The sequence below is a fragment of the Conger conger genome, chromosome 8, assembly GCF_963514075.1.
Source record: "Conger conger chromosome 8, fConCon1.1, whole genome shotgun sequence".
In the NCBI taxonomy this organism is placed as follows: Eukaryota; Metazoa; Chordata; class Actinopteri; order Anguilliformes; family Congridae; genus Conger; species Conger conger.
In genome coordinates, this window is record NC_083767.1 from 30,376,628 (window position 1) to 30,397,496 (window position 20,869).

General features: G+C 41.4%; 1 protein-coding gene across 4 annotated transcripts in view; it reads right to left on the reverse strand.

Moving 5' to 3' along the window:
• ssrp1b (structure specific recognition protein 1b) overlaps positions 1-9,145 on the reverse strand; it is a 38,758-nt gene extending 29,613 nt beyond the window's left edge. For 2 of the 4 annotated variants that reach the window (XM_061251728.1, XM_061251731.1), the window contains exon 1: positions 8,876-8,894. In XM_061251728.1, the coding sequence (XP_061107712.1) occupies positions 8,876-8,883 (8 nt within the window). In that variant the 5' untranslated portion in view covers positions 8,884-8,894. Of the gene's footprint in view, positions 1-8,875; positions 8,895-8,961 lie in introns of those variants that run through there. The other 2 variants (XM_061251730.1, XM_061251729.1) reach the window with 2 other exon arrangements.
• Between the last annotated feature and the right edge of the window lie 11,724 nt (positions 9,146-20,869).

A 20,869-nucleotide genomic window follows, 5' to 3' on the forward strand; every position in this document is an offset into this window, starting at 1 on the left:
CCTTATTGCAAAATTGAATAAATTCATTTTTTTCCTCAAAATTCTACACACAACACCCCATAATGACAACATGAAAAATGTTTTTTTGAGATTTTTGCGAATTTATTAAAAATAAAAAACTAAGAAATATGTACATAAGTATTCACAGCCTTTGCCATGAAGCTCAAGATTGAGCTCAGGTGCATCCTGTTTCCACTGATCAACCTTGAGATGTTTCTACAGCTTAATTGGAGTCCACCTGTGGTAAATTCAGTTGATTGGACATGATTAGGAAAGGCACACACCTGTCTATATAAGGTCCCACAGTTGACAGTGCATGTCGGAGCACAAACCAAGCATGAAGTCAAAGGAATTGTCTGTAGACCTCCGAGACAGGATTGTCTCGAGGCACAAATCTGGGGAAGAGTACAGAAAAATTTCTGCTGTTTTGAAGGTCCCAATGAGCACAGTGGCCTCCATCATCCGTAAATGGAAGAAGTTCGGAACTACCAGGACTCTCGAGCTGGCCGCCCATCTAAACTGAGCAATCGGGGGAGAAGGGCCTTAGTCAGGGAGGTGACCAAGAACCCGATGGTCACTCTGTCAGAGCTCCAGTGTTCCTCTGTGGAGAGAGGAGAACCTTCCAGAAGGACAACCATCTCTGCAGCAATCCACCAATCAGGCCTGTATGGTAGAGTGGCCAGACGGAAGCCACTCCTTAGTAAAAGGCACATGGCAGCCCGCCTGGAGTTTGCCAAAAAGCACCTGAAGGACTCTCAGACCATGAGAAACAAAATTCTCTGGTCTGATGAGACAAAGATTGAACTCTTTGGCGTGAATGCCAGGCGTCATGTTTGGAGGAAACCAGGCACCGCTCATCACCTGGCCAATACCATCCCTACAGTGAAGCATGGTGGTGGCCGCATCATGCTGTGGGGATGTTTTTCAGCGGCAGGAACTGGGAGACTAATCAGGATTGAGGGAAAGATGAATGCAGCAATGTACAAAGACATCCAAGATGAAAACCTGCTCCAGAGCGCTCTTGACCTCAGACTGGGGCGACGGTTCATCTTTCAGCAGGACAACGACCCTAGATATCAAAGGAGTGGCTTCAGGACAACTCTGTGAATGTCCTTGAGTGGCCCAGCCAGACCCCAGACTTGAATCCGATTGAACATCTCTGGAGAGACCTGAAAATGGCTATGCACCGACGCTCCCCATCCAAACTGATGGAGCTTGAGAGGTGCTGCAAAGAGGAATGGGCGAAACTGCCCAAAGATAGGTGTGCCAAGCTTATGGCATCATATTCAAAAAGACTTGAGGCTGTAATTGCTCCCAAAGCTGCATCAACAAAGTATTGAGCAAATGCTGTGAATACTTATGTACATGTGATTTCTTAGTTTTTTATTTTTAATAAATTTGCAAAAATTTCAAACTTATTTCACGTTGTCATTATGGGGTGTTGTGTGTAGAATTTTGAGGGAAGAAATGAATTTATTCAATTTTGGAATAAGGCTGTAACATAACAAAATGTGGGAAAAGTGAAGTGCTGTGAATACTTTCCGGATGCACTGTATATGTAGATAATGTAACAGTTAAAATGATTTCATGAAAGTGCCCACGGAAATGTAGAAGCCACATCAAAAATATCCTTGACAAAGCTAGTAGCTTGTTTTCTCACATAAAATCCTGTAGCTAGCCTCCATATGCAACAATTTGTCAGGCAGCTTCCACTTTGTCTATTCTCACTGCTCAAGTCATTGCTTGGCGTTTACTGGTGTATACTGTGATCCTTCACGTTCAGGTACTCTGTGTGCAAACTCTGGTGCCAAAAGCCCCATAGTTCAACATGGCCACCTCTGTAAATTGGCTGCTTGCACCATTGAGCAGCTCCCATAGGAATCCATGGGACCGGAAAGGGGAGGCTGTCGCCAGTTCTATATTTATCTATTGCCAAAAACACCATTAACAAGCACGGTTTCACAATTTAACAAGATTTATTAACAGAACATTGAAATGTCAGAAACATGAACATAGTGTCTATGCGCGCACTATTATACATTGTTCTAGCCAGCTCTCCACTCTTGTGTAACTTGAACTATTAATGACTAATATAATTTGTATTTGACCATTTAAAAAGAAAAGAGAACTGTAAGTAGTTTAAGACAGTTACCTATCAATACATAATGGCCCTTACACATGAATGTCACACCAGCAAGAGCTTCAATGAAGAAGCCAACCTTGAACCCCTTGAACCACATTCTCATCCAGACCTAGTCAAAAATGAAATAGTTGAAGTTAAGGTAATTGTCCGGAAGCATTGCAATGGCTGATTTTGCTAAACTTTCAGCTACCGTTTAGCTTGGGCCATTGCAAGTGCACTGGTTAGCTAATTCACTAAGCTAGCGCAAAAAGAGAAGAGATGAGAGATGCACACGCTTTACTTTCTATCATTTGCTACCCAGGACCATGTAACTATCATGATCCTAACTATAACACATGCAAAATGCCGAATGCTGTTCGGCTTAGAAACACATTCAGTTATTTCCATAGGGTCAGTCTGTGTGTGTGTGTGTGTGTGTGTGTGTGTGTGTGTGTGTGTGTGTGTGTGTGTGTGTGTGTGTGTGTGTGTGTGTGTGTGTGTGTGTGTGTGTGTGTGTGTCTCAGCAATAAATCAGTCACAGTTGCTGTAGCTCCTCAAATCAGCACCTTTTCATACAACAAAGTAAACCTCAAAATATCTGTTTGATTGGAATGCAAGAGAAATTGTAATCAACATTAATTTTTTTCCTGCGTATATAATGCAGAATACTGCATTAGTGTGACCACTGATATAAAGATGTCACAAATAAATAGTATAGTGTTATTATACACCAATCAGCTACAAAATTAAACCCACCAGCTTAAAACAGTGATTAAACAGTGATCATGATTAAAAATGCTTTTAACTGTACAAGCTTGATTATAAACACTGAATATTTCATTACATATTATATAAGCAGATAATCATATGTAAATTGCATTGAAAAGTAAAGTTTTTAAATGAAAATGGAAATCCTGTAAGCTCATTGGGCTGGGGGTGCATAGTTTTGTTACTTAAATAGCTTGGTACGTACTGGTGTTCATGATCATGTCTTTACAGGTGCTCCAGGACATGTAGAATATTTAAAAATGCATCCATCTAATCCTACATCACTTTCATCCATCTTCCCTCCATGGAATTACATGGCACTGCATGTGGTGAAACTTGTAGGGTAGGGTGAACAAATTAAGTTTTTTTTTTTTTTCAGCTTGCCAGAGCAACATTGCCAGAAGTAGAAAAAATAAAAATAAAATAAAAAGTTAAAAGAAATAACAAGAATAAAAACAAGAAAGTCAGACTTCTTTTCATCGTGATCGATGGTTAATGGTTAAGGTTAGGATTTGGGGAGGCAAATCTGATCCTAGATCCTATTGGGCAGCTTCACCCCAGAGCTCCATCACAAGATCATATCAACAGCTGCTGACTACACACACAAGCTAAATATACGTTTGCTAGCTATCTACGTGACCAACCAACCATAGGAGACAAAGTTTGACTAACTTAACTGTTCAAACTAGCTAACGTTACAGCATCAAAGCCAGTTACTACCTAGCTCTGCCTATCTTGCTAGCTATGTTAGCTATCCAAGTAATTAATGTAGCGGCAGGCAGTGAAAGAGAATGAACAGAGAAGATGTCATGCCTCATGCCAGGATGTGCTAGCTGTTGCTACCTGTAGGTAACGTTACATTAATGCAATGCTGTTTTGTGAGCTTGGCGATGACAACTAGTCTACTGCTGTTGTTGGTTAAATGTATATGCTTTACAGGAGTTAACATAGCTGGCTAGAAGTTGCCATTGTCGCTAAATAGCCCTCACATAGCTAGCTAGCTAACGCAATTTTACAAATGGTCAAAAGTGTGGCTTCATTTGGTGAGCAAAAATGACGACCAGGCAAAATGGAGAGGAGAAAAGACAACAGAGTGAGAATGAGGAAGAAGGAGAGCAGAGTGAGAAAGAGGAGCATGTAAATGACAAAACTAGCTGAAATTATATTTGGTCTTAATGGACTTCTGAGATTTTTTTTGTTGTTGCTTGGAAGTCTGTTCGCCATGTGTTCAGCCTTTGTGGATATTTCTCGAGTTCACTTGACTTTATGTATTGTTATTGAAGGCTATGCATTTACTTTCTGAACATTCGGTTAAAAAGATCTTGAGTTTAGTTATTTTAATGAAATAATGACCTTGGTTGTAGGGAAAACAGTTTTTTTTGTTATCAAAAAATGTAACCTTTTTTTTTTTAACCATATTGGAATCAGAACCGGAAACCATGAAGAATCGGTACTGATAAGCAGAACCGGAATCGATCAATTATAAATGACACCTAATCCTAGATATCAATGCAACCAAGTCTGCTTATGAAACTTGATATTGGGCTTTTTTTTTTTCTTCTAAAACTTCTTCAAAAAATAGTAGTCGCAGGTTGCGTTTTTTTGGGCTCATTTTCAACAGTAATGAGCAATCAATTTTTCACATTTATAGTTCTTATGGCTTACTGGCACAAGCTAAATTGTAAATGTCACCATTAGATATTCCCACCATATTACAATCGCACTCAACCCCCCCAGGCTCTTCCCAATGACTGTTCTACTTCTTTTGAGCATGTTTCTGAAGATGCTTATTTGTCTTGGGAAATCAAGCACCAGTGCATGATTGTGCCCTCAAAATTGTGTGGTATGGCCACATAAAATGTCCTTTGTGCCTGACAGTGACCCATTTGTGCCCAATAACTTTGCCAAAGCATATTACATGGGGCACTCGATCACTTGTGGTCCATTTTAGTGGACCTCTAGTCCATTTTAACCAGGGGGTAACACTCAATTTTACTTTTATGCCAATACAATTCTACAATTCTACTGGATTTCGGAAATAGTTTAACTACACACGTGGTCCTGGAACTGGACTGGAGTAACCTACTGACAAAAACTTACATTTTTCATTTAACCTCCACTCAAAGGAATTATCACCCAAAATGCTCTAAAAGTACCCAAAAGAAGATTTTTCACATTTAGAAACATCTTTATTTTGCCCTAGTAATGTTTTTTTTTTTTTTTTTTACTTTATGGCTGCTCGAAAGAGGCCGTAATTTTGATCGGCATGCAAGGCTCTCTGGGCTGATGACACAAGATGGTTCACATTGGTTGCCAGGACGCATTTCTGGTAATTTCCTTGTAAACAAGCTTTGTGTCCTGACCTGAAGCGATGTCATTGGATTAAACGGGAGAGCATTTTGACTTAGTGCTGCGGCACCTTTGCAGCAACTGGCATGTTTCACACCTCCCCATGCTCAGGGCAGGCCCGGGCAGATAGCTAGGTAGTTGTCATGGAGCGCCACAACAAGCACTGGTCGAATGCTCTTCGAAATGCTTTGAACAAGTTACGGATCTTTGGGCAAGGATGTCCTTCCAATAGCATGGATCTTTGTCTTTCCTCTTCATCTGGAAATTTATGAAAGCAAATCCTAGGATCTTTTTTTCTTGTTTATATCCTGAGTATTACACTGGAAAGCAAAATGCGGCATTTTGCCGCGAGAGTATGGGAATCAAGCAACCTTCTTACGTAATCACCCCAGAGAGCCTTGCGTACCGATCAAAATGGCGGGGGCAGGAATTTCAAAGCCAAAACAAAAATCTTCTTTCGGGTACTTATAGCATTTTGGACAATATTTTCTTTAAGAGTGGAGGTTCCCTTTAAATAGTTCCACTTAAATGTCAACATCGTCAGATAACAGCCTAACTGCCAAATTACAGATTTATATTTACATTGACATCATGCTCACAGACGGCCAGCAGACTGCAATTAAATCAGACATGCTGGTCGATCGCGTGTCAGTTTTGAAAATGCATCATCGGTTAAAATTATCATTCTTTTTTACAGCCCTCTTCCCTGTGGCTTCTACATGACTGCCATGATTGGCATGAAATGTGCCCAATCTGTTGCTATTGAGAACTTTGTTTTAGACAGGGTTGTACTGTGTATATATGTATACACAGTTTATATACAGTAGAGATGTTCCGATATAATTTTTTCCTTCCTGATACCGATTTCGATACCTGAACTTATTGGCCGATACTGAGTACAGATCCGATACCTGTGCGTAAATCAATAAAGAAATTGAATTAAAAAAAAAAAAAAAATAAAAATAAAAATATATATATATATATATATATATATATATATATATATATATATATATACACGTATATAATGTTTAACCGTGTATAACAGATACTGCTTATGAGCTATTATCACATTACATTAGATTAAATTAATGGCATTTGGCAGACGCTCTTATCCAGAGCGACGTACAGTTGATTAGACTAAGCGGGAGACAGTCCTCCCCTGGAGCAATGCAGGGTTAAGGGCCTTGCTCAAGGGCCCAACGGCTGTGCGGATCTTATTGTGGCTACACCGACCTTGCGTGTCCCAGTCATTTACCTTAACCACTACGCTACAGGCAGCCCCTATCACATGATGAATTATGTGGTATCGGATTGGTGCAGACACGCATGCTCGCTGATACCCGATCCAGCTTTTTGGGCTGTATCGGAGGCATTTCCAATAGTGGTATCGGAACAACTAATATACAGTTACAGATATACAGTAACATGATGATACCGCATCATGGTGGCGACATGACAAATCTGACCTATTTTAGTAATGCGATGGAAAACGATGCAAATATTAAAAATGGGATTTTTGTACACATACCATAGTTTACTTTTATGCCAATGGCTTCTATACAGCTTATATTTTTATGTAAACTGTGCCAATGCATTTGATTTTATACGGTGCAGGGCAATCTTTGTGGTAACACGATTAATGGCGGTCTATTTAAAACAGGGCATTTTTGCTTTCAGTATCTGACGGATATGAGAGGCTACTGATCTAAAGATTGCTCTTATGCCAACATTAGATATATAGGCCTAGAAGAAAAAAAATAAAAATAAAATAAAATAACACTGGATAGTGATTGCATTATTAAATGTACAATAGGTCATTTTGGAATCCTAACAGTCAAGAGAGGAATTGCAGCAAGAAACACCCTCTAACCACAACGTGCACTGTTTTGGAAAGTTGATGGTGACAAATGCGACAGAGCCCGCTGTCTAATTGCTTGTTGCTACCGATAGCGAACTGGTATTGTTTTATAACTAATGTTGCAGCGACAAACCAAGATGATTGACACTAGATTGGCAGTCTTTGCTGGGATAATAAGCAATAGTATAGAGTTTCAGTGATAGCTCGTCTGGAGTACAATTTGGGCAGCTACACGCAATTAGAACCATTTTTCAACCAATGAGCTGGAATTACTGCACAGCTGAGCAATGTTTTGGTACAGAGTAACAGCCTGCAACCTGTACATTTTGAAACTAGAATTTAGGGACTATAAACACAGGCAGAGGGTGAGACAACATGTCACTGAGCCTTTTTCAACAATAGGAAGGGATTTACAATGTTCTTGTAACAATGCTTTAATTAACACAAAAATCTTACCTATTGTCCCTTTAAGTAAGTTACTCAATCAAAATCAAAAAATCAAAAAGGGAAAATTGTTGGATTTAATATAATTATGAACAGTGGTCAGCTTCAGAAAAAAAATATAAGTTTTATTTTCTGTAAATGTCACACTCGTTTTCCCTGTTTGCTAGGACATTTTGCTGCCATTTTCTTTTTAACTCACTTTTGCTTTTATGGGGTTAAAAGGAATAAGTGAGCGGTGATGATGGCTGACAGGCATGTTGGGGGGGGGTGTTGCTTTAACAATTGAAAAAGCTAAGGCCCTGCTGACCTTAGCTGAGGCTAGAGCCAGAGGATTCAGGGTTTTACCTGCTGAACGTATCTAGTTAACTGTATTCCTGCTTCCCGATACCCACTGCACTACTTTAAATCCCCTCTGGGACTTCCTGCAGTTTCACTGCATCCTTGGACAAAATTCACCACTGTTCTCAGTGTTCTCGATTTGGAGAGAATGGCTCTCACTGTGCTGTGATTTGGTGAGGTCCCAGCGCCTTAGAAATGGCTTTGGAGAGGCCTAGTCAAAGTCTTTACTTGAAACTTCCACATGACCTGGAAAGAGCAGCATATTTGAATGAACATAATCTACACCTTAGTATTTCCGGATCAACAATGCCTCCATCATCTCTGCGGGGGAATAACTGGCCCATACATAGCATGTCTGCAGGACACATGGATCCAAATCCCAAGTTGGCTTAATACCAGATCCAAAAGATCCAAGAGCTGCTAGCCAAGTTGCGAAACAAAACTTGCTGAATCTAGGAAGATGACTAACGAATTTATCTTAAGATCAACTTACCTTACGTTTTAGTTAAGGTAAGTTTACAAGCAAGCCAATATAAGTTACAAAACACGGTTTTTTATCCTGACGCGAAAACACAGCTGCTAGCCAATGAAAACTGTGGTAAAGTTTCCTCAACATATTCACAACAAAATTACAACAGCTACCAAGGTTGCTAGGGTAGTTAATGGTTATGTATTTTAGCTTTCCTTGCTTTAATGTTTGGATACACACTAGCTAACTTAACTAAGCCATTTTAAGTAGTAAGTTGCAGTGCTTTCAGTTTCAGCAGTTCAATATTTAACGATTTGTTTTCGCCAAACTTTACAAAGAAATGCACGTTTTATTAAGCCAAGAGATGACTTTGAGCTAGAAACACTAAACATAATTTGCTGTAGCGGATTAGCTAACGCTAATGCTAGCAAGCTACACACTCATATTAGCCGCATTTGTTACAAGAAGTCTTGCATAATTTTACACCATCACTTTAGATACACACAGACAACTCAGCCATTACGTTTTCATTGCACCGGAGAAAAATAACCGAACTGTAGTGACGGTTCTGCTGCATAAACACAAATAATAAATAAAGATGTGAATTACATTACTGTCAAAAGCTATATCCACCGTTTCCCGCGTGAAGCCTCGCTTGTCGGTCTGGATAAAATGACACCGGAAGCGACTCCGGGACCTTGCATTCACTTCCTCTGAGTAGTCAGACAGGAAGACGCGAAATGAGAGGTTATTCTTCGCCCTGGTCCTTTTTATTAGATACAACGGCCGGGTTATTTCTAGAAAGACAAAATAAAAACAATATTACATTTTCTCCCAGATTATGCATGGTTAGGGTGTCATGACCCAGTACACAGTAGGGGCCCCTCCCTCACCTGTTACAAAATACCTAATTTATACGCTCCCTGTCTATGTCTATCACCCTGTAGCTTTCAGTCAGCCTATGAGAATTGCACAACAAAAACGCGTACAGCTAATAGGTTTATCAACAGTTACATCCGCTCCTTGGTTCCGCCTACACCCTACGGGCTGACAGGCCTGCGAATACAAAATACTGAGGAAAATATTACGCAAACAATGCCATTGTTGAACTCAAACGCATGTTTCATGCTATTAAAGAAGTACATTAAAGAATGCTATTAAAGAAGATTTGTCAGTTCCCAGCCCAAATAATGTCGTTCAACAAATTGAACGCTGCTATATCAAACCTTACACAAATCCTGTTCATCGACCAGTCACCAGTCCATCTTGGCAAGTGTTACCGACGTTGCTGCACCACGAAAATGGTTTGCTTGTGACCGTAGTCATGAGAGCTAGCGTGCACACAATCTAGATTTAAATGATGTGATACGAGATTTAGTTTAATTGTTTGTAATGAGTAATATCCAGCTACACATGTTTAGCCTATGTGGATTGCAGAATTAACAGTATACTGATACCCAGCGCACCTTTCCCTGTTAAGGTAACATCAATGTCAGGTGCTCGTAAAAGACCACATAGGCTACAACATATATTACGCCTACCAAAACAAACTTTCAAATAAATGCGGAAACACGGTAACAGTGTTTTATTATAGTAACGCATTTTCATCAAAAAAGCAAACAAGCGTGTTCTTTCTTTCTGTGATGCACCGAATTAAGCGATTATAATGCATCAATGTAACTCACTCGTAGGCTGTTCCTATATAATCTCCTAATGCAATTTCGCCTGGGTTTTCTTTATTTAGGCAATTATTTTCTTTTTTGACCTTTATTTAACCAGGAATCGAAATATCTTTTGAAAGGGGACCTGACAACGGATCAATTAGAAAATTCAAGCACGTGTAAGCCTACTGTTGCCACAGTTGTGCATGTTGTTTATTGTCAATTACGTACAGTTGATTCGACTACGCAGGAGACAATCCTCCCCTGGAGCAATGCAGGGTTAAGGGCCTTGCTCAAAGGCCCAACGGCTGTGCGGATCTTATGGTGGCAAGAGCGAGATTTTAAATCTCATTCAAATCTGTGATGATGCGGTCCACAAGTGAGTTGACATGGAATTATCCCTATGCTTCAATGATTCTTGTTGCAGAATTATATCCATCCCTCTATTGCAACATTTCACAGTATCTACAATGCTAGCTCAAGTTGTACAGCATTATCACTTGACAGTGATGATGAAGCTGTGTGGAAAATGTACTTGCCTACAGGTATTTAAATTTTTTAGGCTACCAGTCAATTTCAGCAACTGGTTGCAATGAAACAAATTTGGCAAGTTTGTGAAGTTATCACCCCGGGGTTTCTCAATACGGCTGCAAATGGTGTTTATTAGCTGACATTAGGTGCCAACAATGTTTGTGAATGACATGAGCAATACAATCAGAATGTTTCTGACACTTCAAAACTTATTTCAGGCGTCTCTGTGTCAGCTTTCACTGACTGTGCCAAGCACCTGTCAAAACTGAGACCGCTCTGTGAATGGACTGTAGTATCTGGGTTATCCTCCCTTTTAAGAATCGGAAAAACCCAATCAACTGTCTACATTTGGCATTACAGTCCAAAACACAAGAAGATTTCAGCATCATTAACTTGCCAACTGTTTCTACGCAGCTCTGGTTCAGTCGATTTTGAAGTCATTTTACTTTGTTCCGTGGCTGAGTGGCCACCCGGAAGTAACTTAGCGACATTTGTTTACAAACATTCTGCGGAGTGGTTATCCTCATGTGATGTACTACAAGGAGAACATTCTCAACCACCATGTTACTGCTTTAAAATTAAGGCTATAAATATGATCTGAACACCAGTGTTTCCACTGAAACCCTGTTCTAGGGAAATAGAAAAAAAACAGACCAGTTGATTAATTACAGACTTCTTAATGCAGTGCAGTCTGTGTGTATATGGACAGTTGGTACGGTTTCTGTTCTTCTGGCTCTGTAGTCCAGCACATTGGATGTACCACGGAAGGGGTGATAATCATTAATAATGACTGCCTGAGACATTACCCCGAGTCGAAAAAGGTATCGCCCTCTCCCCCTAGTCTCTGTCCGGAGCTGCAGTCTCTTCTCCAGTGCATGCTGGAAAGCAGGGTCATCTCAGAAAGTACCAGTCCCTGGGCCACGCCAGTAGTCCTTGTGAAGAAGAAGGATGGAGTCTGGTGGTTCTGTGTGCACTACCGGCTCAACACTGTGATGCACAGTGACACCTACCCGATGCCCAGGATTGAGGAGTCATTGACCTGCTTGAAGAGAGTTTTCCACACTGAACCTGCCGATTGGCTACAGGCAGGTATAAATTGACCCCATGGACTGGGGAGAAGACTTTGCCACCCCTATGGGCCTATACGAGTTCAATCGTATGCTGTTATGAATGCCCCAGTAACATTCCAGAGGCTGATGTAGCAGTGCCTGGAGGAGCAGGTAATTGTTGTTTTCATTTTTACCTGAATGATGTGATCCCCTGAATTTTAGGCCCACCTCCAGCATCTGGAGGAGGTGTTCCAGCAGCTGTCCAGTGTACCTCAAGCTCCATCTCCAGAAATGCCGGGTCTTGAGGCAAGGAGTGAAGTATCAATTAGTCAAGCTGCACATTCACTCTGTTCTGGTTCTCAGTGGTGGAATGACCTGCCTACCACTGTCAGAACAGCAGAATCCCTCCCCACACCTTTTGAGACTGTACCTTAGTCCTCCCACCTGATTTACCTCCCAATATCTCTCTTGCATACACTAAACATTTAGTGTATGTACACTATACATTTAAAGAACAAACAATATCTGCATTATGGAAGGAATTATGGAAGCAATTGAATAGACCTGCTTATTCCGAAGCAGCTGAGAAGCTGGTCCAATTACTTTTGGGCCCCTAAATTTGGGGAGGGGGCTATGTATAAAAAGGGTGATTCCTACACGCCAATATGGATATAAATATCCTCAAAGTAAAAGGGACAGTCTTTGCATTACCCACACATTTATTGTTTCATTTCAAATGCAATGTGCTGGACTACAGAGCCAAAATAAGAGTAAGTGTGTCAACTGTCCAATTACATATGGACTGCACTATACCTTCATTTCATATTTTTAATGTGACATTTCACATTTCAAACTCCGGCCCTCAAAACCAGATTTGAAGATTATAAACACTCATAACCTTTCAAGCACAAACTTTGCTAGCCCATATCTCCCAGATTAATAATCCAAGATAAATGTTATTTCGGTTCCAGGGGTTTCTTATACGGCCAAATCTCATTAAAATCTGTGATGATGCGATCCAAAAGTGTGTCGAGTTGACATGGAATTATCCGTATGCTTCAATGATTGTTGTGGCAGAATTATATTCATCTTTCTATTACACTATCTCTATTGCATTTCACAGTATATACAATGCTAGCTTTAGTTAGGTTGTACAGTATTATCACTTGACAATGATGGTGAAGCTGTGTGGAAAAAGTACTTGCCTACAGGTATTTAACATTTTTAGGCTACCAGTCAATTTCAGCAACTGGTTATTACTGAAATTGCAATTAAACAAATTTGCCACCAGAGGGCACATGCATCTGGCTTGAACATTATGTAGGAATGCAAGATGCCGGGTGAACACTGTTTGCAAGATGTTTGCAAGATGCCGGTGTACACTGCACTGCAGACGGCGACAATCCGGTCTGCTATTAATTTTACAATCAGGTCCATAAATATTGGGACATCGACACAATTCTCATCTTTTTGGCTCTATACACCACCACAATGGATTTGAAATGAAATGAACAAGATATGCTTTAACTGCACACTTTCAGCTTTAATTTGAGGGTATTTACATCCAAATCAGGTGAACGGTGTAGGAATTACAACAGTTTCTATAGGTGCCTCCCACTTTTTAAGGGACCAAAAGTAATGGAACAATTGGCTGCTCAGCTGTTCCATGGCCAGGTGTGTGTTATTCCCTCATTATCTCATTTACAAGGAGCAGATAAAAGGTCTAGAGTTCATTTCAAGTGTGCTATTTGCATTTGGAATCTGTTGCTGTCAACTCTCAATATGAGATCCAAAGAGCTGTCACTATCAGTGAAGCAAGCCATCATTAGGCTGAAAAATCAAAACAAACCCATCAGAGATATAGCAAAAACATTAGTTGTGGCCAAATCAACTGTTCGGAACATTCTTAAAAAGAAAGAACGCACGGTGAGCTCAGCAACACCAAAAGACCCGGAAGACCACAGAAAACAACTGTAGTGGACACCATTCACCTGATTTGGATAAATACCCTCAAATTAAAGCTGAAAGTGTGCAGTTAAAGCATATCTTGTTCATTTCATTTCAAATCCATTGTGGTGGTGTATAGATCCAAAAAGATGAGAATTGTGTCGATGTCCCAATATTTATGGACCTGACTGTATATTTTTTCTATTCTTGCCCTTATGTACATATTTGCAATTTTTTGCTATTCTTGCCCTTATTTGTGATCTTTTTAACTACTTGGATTAAAAAACTAAAAATAAATGTATGTCTACTATGCAGCTGTTGGCTGCCGTGTCCCAAGAATTTCATTGTTCAGAATGACCTTGTGTTATGCTGATAAATAAAACACTTTGACTTTGACTCAGCATCCGATGGCTGATGGCAATTGCTGTCGTTGATGGCTGCAGTGGAGCCGTGCCAATAGAGGAGAAGCTTTTCTATTTTAACGAAGAAATACGATCTTACAGTTTTTAACCAGAATATTAATAATATATTATTGGCAGTGATGCAAACTCCGTGTTCGGTTGTCCATGTTCCCCTGCTGTCTGTCGCTCTCTGTCTGTGAAAGGTGCTGTATAAATAAAATTTACTTACTTACTCTCGCTCATGCAATTCTTCCTCTGTAAATCCCGGTTCAAAACTGTAAGGTTATATATTTCTTTGTCAAATTCGAAAAGCTTGTCCTCTAACTCAGCAAAGTCTGAGGTGTCCGTTATATCACTCAAGATAGCCAAGGTAGATTCCGTGATATTTGTATGCTAACATTACTTTATTTTCAGGGAGTGTCATGTGATCGCCTGGATGGGTGGGCGTCCTTAAACCAGTCTCTGCATTCAAGTGTGGAGTTTGAGTGCCCATTACCTTCTGGGTAACACAGGCTTGAGATTCAAGCCAAACACGTCCAGTGATGTTTAGAGACGTTTTGCCCCATATTTAGGAAACAACTATGCTGACATTGTTTTTACAAATGCCTACACGCATAATTTAAGCATGTAATCCAAATAAGCTCAACTGAAAAAAGCTTGACAGCGCTCCTTTAAAGAATCTATTCAGTCCACTAGCTATTTAACTGTAACTATCCCCATTTCTAATACACAGATTACATCTACTCGCAAAAAGTGGTATTTTTCTTTTTTCTTGGTTGAACTTTTACATTACATTAATGGCATTTGGCAGACACTCTTATCCAGAGCGATGTACAACAAAGTGCAAAGTGCATACCCATAACCAGGGATAAGTGCGCTGAAAGACCATAGAGCGCAGGTGTCAAACTCCAGCTTTAATTTGAGGGTATTTACATCTAAATCAGGTGAATGGTGTAGGAATTACAACAGTTTGTATATGTGCCTCCCACTTTTTAAGGGACCAAAAGTAATGGGACAAACTAACAATCATAAATCAAACTTTCACTTTTTAATACTTGGTTGCAAATCCTTTGCAGTCAATTCCAGCCTGAAGTCTGGAACGCATAGACATCACCAGACGCTGGGTTTCATCCCTGGTGATGCTCTGCCAGGCCTCTACTGCAACTGTCTTCAGTTCCTGCTTGTTCTTGGGGCATTTTCCCCATTCAGTTTTGTCTTCAGCAAGTGAAATGCATGTTCAATCGGATTCAGGTCAGGTGATTGACTTGGCTATTGCATAACATTCCACTTCTTTGCCTTAAAAAACTCTTTGGTTGCTTTCGCAGTATGCTTCGGGTCATTGTCCATCTGCACTGTGAAGCGCCGTCCAATAAGTTCTGAAGCATGTGGCTGAATATGAGCAGATAATATTGCCTGAAACACTTCAGAATTCATCCTGCTGCTTTAGTCAGCAGTCACATCATCAATAAATACAAGGGAACCAGTTCCATTGGCAGCCATACATGCCCACGCCATGACACTACCACCACCATGCTTGACTGATGAGGTGGTATGTTTTGGATCATGAGCAGTTCCTTTCCTTCTCCATACTCTTCCCATCATTCTGGTACAAGTTGATCTTTGTCTCATCTGTCCATAGGGTGTTGTTCCAGAACTGTAAACTGTAACTGTTTGGCAAACTCTAATCTGGTCTTCCTGTTTTTGAGGCTCACCAATGGTTTACATCTTGTGGTGAACCCTCGGTATTCACTCTGGTGAAGTCTTCTCTTGATTGTTGACTTTGACACACATACACCTACCTCCTGGAGAGTGTTCTTGATCTGGCCAACTGTTGTGAAGAGGTTTTTCTTCACCAGGGAAATAATTCTTCTGTCATCCACCACAGTTGTTTTCCGTGGTCTTTCGGGTCTTTTGGTGTTGCTGAGCTCACCGGTGCGTTCTTTCTTTTTAAGAATGTTCCAAACAGTTGATTTGGCCACACCTAATGTTTTTGCTATCTCTCTGATGGGTTTGTTTTGATATTTCAGCCTAATGATGGCTTGCTTCACTGTGACAGCTCTTTGAATCTCATATTGAGAGTTGACAGCAACAGATTCCAAATGCAAATAGCACACTTGAAATGAACCTTTTATCTGCTCCTTGTAAATGAGATAATGAGGGAATAACACACACCTGGCCGTGGAACAGCTGAGCAGCCAATTGTCCCATTACTTTTGGTCCCTTAAAAAGTGGGAGGCACATATAGAAACTGTTGTAATTCCTACACCGTTCACTTGATTTGGATGTAAATACCCTCAAATTAAAGCTGAAAGTGTGCAGTTAAAGCATATCTTGTTCATTTCATTTCAAATCCATTGTGGTGGTGTATAGAGCCAAAAAGATGATAATTGTGTCGATGTCCAAATATTTATGGACCTGACTGTACATAACAGATGGGGAATATGGACAGTAAGAATAAGAGTAGTAAATATTACAAATATAAAGTCAAGGAGTCCCGATGGATATGTACATTAAATTGTAGTGATGTACATTTAATGTACCTAGGAAGCCTACATGTGCTGGTTGAGAAGCCTGATGGCCTGGTGGAAAAAACTATGAGTCTGCTCCGGTAACGTCTGGTAATGTCTACCAGACGGCAGCAGTCTATAGCCTGGGCGGCTGTAGTCTTTTATGCTCTCCTAAGGCGTCGCATGTGGCAGATGCCTTGCACGGAGGGGAGGTGGCAGCCAATGAGGCGCTCTGCTGTCTTCACCACTATTTGGAGGGCCTTGCGATCAGCTGCCATACCAGGTTGTTGCTCGGAATGGTGCACCTGTAGAAATTTTGACGTCATGTTGAATGTCAAACTTCTCGAGTCTCCTCAGGAAGTATAGTTTTTACTGCCGCATTTGATTGCCTGGACAGGCAACATTGTTAGGTCATCATTGATGAACACACTGAGGAACTTGAAGCAGGAGACTCTCTCCACTTCAGCCCCCCCCCCCCCCCCGTTGCTTCCTGAAGTCCACAATAATTTCCTTCGTCTTACAGACGTTGAGTGAGAGGTTATTGTCCTGGCACCCTGTTGCAAAGATGCTGACCTCATCTCTGCAGGCGGTCTCCTCGGATGGTGTTGGAACTGTGCATGGCCACACAGTCATGCGTGAAGAGGGCGTACAGGAGGGGAAACACAGTCATGCGTGAATAGGGCGCACAGGTGGGGACTGAGTACGCAGCCCTGAGGTGCTCCAGTGCTCAGGGTCAGTGCAGAGGAGGAGGTTCACCACCTGGGGTCTGCCTTTCAGGAAGTCCAGGATCCAGTTGCAAAGGGAGGTGTTAAGACCCAGGATCCTGAACTTGGGAACAAGCTTAGCGGACACAATTGCGTTGAATGCTGAGCTATAATCTATAAACAGCATCCTTATATATGTCTTACCCTTATCCAGGTGGGAGAGGTGTGACTGTCAGGACGATGGCGTCGTCCATAGATCTGTTGGGTCGGTAAGCAAATTGAAGGGGGGTCCAAGGTGTCAGGAAGGGAGGAGCAGAGGAGGTTCTAACTATCTGCTCGAAGCACTTCATGATGGCAGAAGTCAGTGCTACAGGACGATAGTCATTCAGGCAGGTGATGGGATGTTTCTTAGATACTGGGACGATGGTTGTCTCTTTGAAGCAGGTGGGGACTGCAGACTGGTTCAGGGAGAGATTAAATATAGAGGTGAATACCTCCTCACATCAGCCTTAGACAGGGACAGAGTAGAGTCATCTTGGTCCTCAGCCAGCCTTACAGTAGGGATGGTGTTGCTCACCTCAAACCGTGCATAAAAGGTGTTGAGCTCATCGGGAAGAGACGCGGCGGGCTGGGCATCACTGCTATTTATCCCTTTGTAGTCTTTGAGCACAGTCCACTCCACATACGTCTGGGGTCAGAGCTGTGGTAGTCAGACTCCAACTTGCCCCTGTAGGCTCTTTTGGCATCTCTGATGGCCTTCCGTAGGTCATATCTGGACTTCCTCAAGGCCTCCAGTTCCCAAGAGCTGAAGGCAGAGAACCGTGCTCTGAGCTTAACACGGACATCACCATTAACCCAGGGCTTTTGGTTGGGGAAAGTCCTAACATTGACTCTCGGGACGACGTCATCAATGCACTTGGAGATGTAGGCTGAGACAGAGTCTGTGTATTCATCAATGTCCCCATCAGTTGCAACCCAGAACATCTGCCAGTCTGTGGTTTCAAAACAGTCCTGGAGAGTGGCAATGGATTCCTCATTCCAGCGTTGAACTGTCCGAAAAACCGTTTTTTCCTGTTTTAGATGTTGTGGGTAGGGAGGAGAAGAATGGAGGTGTGATCCACCTTACCAAAGGCAGGGCGGGGGAGGTGTTTATAGCTGTCCCGTAGATGAGAATAACAATGGTCAAGAGTCTGATCACCACGGGTAGGAAAGTTAATATGCTGGTGATATTTAGGCAAAACTTTCCTCATATTAGTCCTATTGAAGTCGGCTACAACAATAGAAGCGTTCTCCAGTCTATTAATCACCCCATAAAGGTCCTCTAGCGCACACGTTTTATCCGCCTGTGGGGGATGTAGACCGCTGAGATTATAGTGGAAATGAATTCCCGGGGAGGTAGAAGGGACAGACTTTTATTGTTAAGAGCTCCAGGTCTGCTGAGCAGTGTTTTGTAAGTACTGCTATATCTGAACCCCAGCAAGAGTTAACGATAATGCAGACCCCACCGCCTCTGCGTTTACCTGACTCCGTAGTTCTATCCTGCCAGTCGATGGAGAATCCAGCTGGGGTAGTGTCTCAGTAAACGCCAGCATGCAGCAGTTCACAATGTCCCGCTGGAAGTTAATCCGTGCGTGTAGTTTGTCCATTCTATTGTCCAGGGATTGAACATTTGCCAGTAAAATGCTCGGTAGTGGCGGATTGCGTTGTCTCGTCTGAGATCTGCATAGGATCCCGGCACGTTGACCTCTTTCTCCTCCGTTGGCGTATTGGTAAACACAACGGCGGCAGGACAAAGGGATCGCAACACGTACTCCGGTAAGTTGAGAAAAAAGTCTGTGTCCAGTGACGAACAAACTTCCAAAAGATCATACTGTATGAGTGACAGTGCAGTACGTACAAAAATAAAACCAATACAAATAATAATAAACACCGAACTATAAGAAAAACTACGAGTTGAATGTGGAGCCGTTGTCAGTGCGACCTTCCTCTACCATTGTAATTAATGACAGCAGCTCCACTGTAGCCATCGCGTCACGTTTGATGGCAGCGTCAAAGTGTTGCAGGTTCATTTCTCAATGGGTGACGCATGCATTCATTCCCGTATAGTTAATTGATTTTAATGAAAAATGTTTTGTGAAAAACTCCATACACAACTATTCATGTTGGCTACATCATCACAGTCTGTAATTTACCTAGCTAGCTAGCCCCAGTCTTTCATAAGAATTATTTGAGACTGGGGCTAGCTAGCTAGCACGGAGCCTTGCCGTAATTCAGCGAAGTCAGAGTTGTCCTCCTATCGTTCAGGCTAGCCAAGGTAGCATTTGCTGAAAGCCTCAAAAGACAGGAAATTAAATTGATCAGCCTTAATGCTAACTTCAGTCTGCTCTCCATCAAAGTATCAGCACAGATCTTTGACAACATTAATTACACATATTACATACAACATTCTAAATTGTATTCCTACAGTGATAATCAAAATGATTTGTGGGTGACATTGTCATTGAGTGACTGTGAATGCACAGTAGTTAGCCATGACTTTGTTTAATTGGTCAATTACTTTTGGACAAATGTTAATAACACCATTCTTTACAATATGGTACACCTAATTGCATTGCGTTGCGTTGGGGCAACATGGCTGTTGGGGCGACATGGCTCAGGCAGTAAGAGCAGTCATCTGGCAGTCGGAGGGTTGCCGGTTCGATCCCCCGCCCGGGCTGTGTCGAAGTGTCCCTGAGCAAGACACCTAACCCCCAAATGCTCCTGACAAGCTAGTCGGTGCCTTGCATGGCAGCCAATCGCCGTCGGTGTGTGAGTGCGTGTATGAATGGGTGAATGAGAAGCATCAATTGTACAGCGCTTTGGATAAAGTTATATAAATGCCAACCATTTACCATTTACCATTCCTAAATAACATGGAAAACAACATGCCTCAACAGGAAGAAGGGGAGCCAGGGCGGCCAGTATCTCGTAATTTGTGACAACGTCAGTTTCCATCGTGCTGCTCTAGTTCATGCCTGGCTCACTGACCACCCTAGATTTTCAGTGTTATTTCAGCCTGGATATTTCAACCCTATTTAATTTAAGTAATTTAATTAATTTAATTTAATTTAATTTAATTTCTCAGTTTTTGATTTTTTTCTTGGGATGGAGGGTGTACGATCACAACCCTTATGTGTCGGGAAATCTCGTGCAGGCCATAGAGGCCTGTGGAAATGTTGCACTTGAATCCATCTACGGGAGGATCGGATATACTGACCCAGCCCAGAGACAAAACATGAATCAAGCTGACAGTGCTGATAGGGTGAATTGTAAACTATCTCTGAATTGCTGTTTTTGTTTGTAGTGCTGCATATACTGAGTTACTTTTTTGAATGCTACGCCCCTTTGGATTTTTTTGTTCCTTCAACTGTGTTGTGTTTACTGTACAGTACTTTTCACTTAGCATCACTTTTCAGTATTGCAAATAAAATATATGGAAATTTTTACACTCCCTCATTTGTTAGTAGTTTAACTTTACAAAGATCAAAATCTGAAAACCAGAAATTAAGCATGACTCACTGCTATAAAAGGTTTTGTATTTAGTGCTTTGCATTTTTCTTACTAGTGTGTTAGGGGTAATCTACATTGTCTGTATTTTTGATGGCTTGTGTGTGATATGTAGGCAACGTTTAATTTTGATGGAAGAGTATATGTTTTTTAGAAGAGAATTTGAGTTTG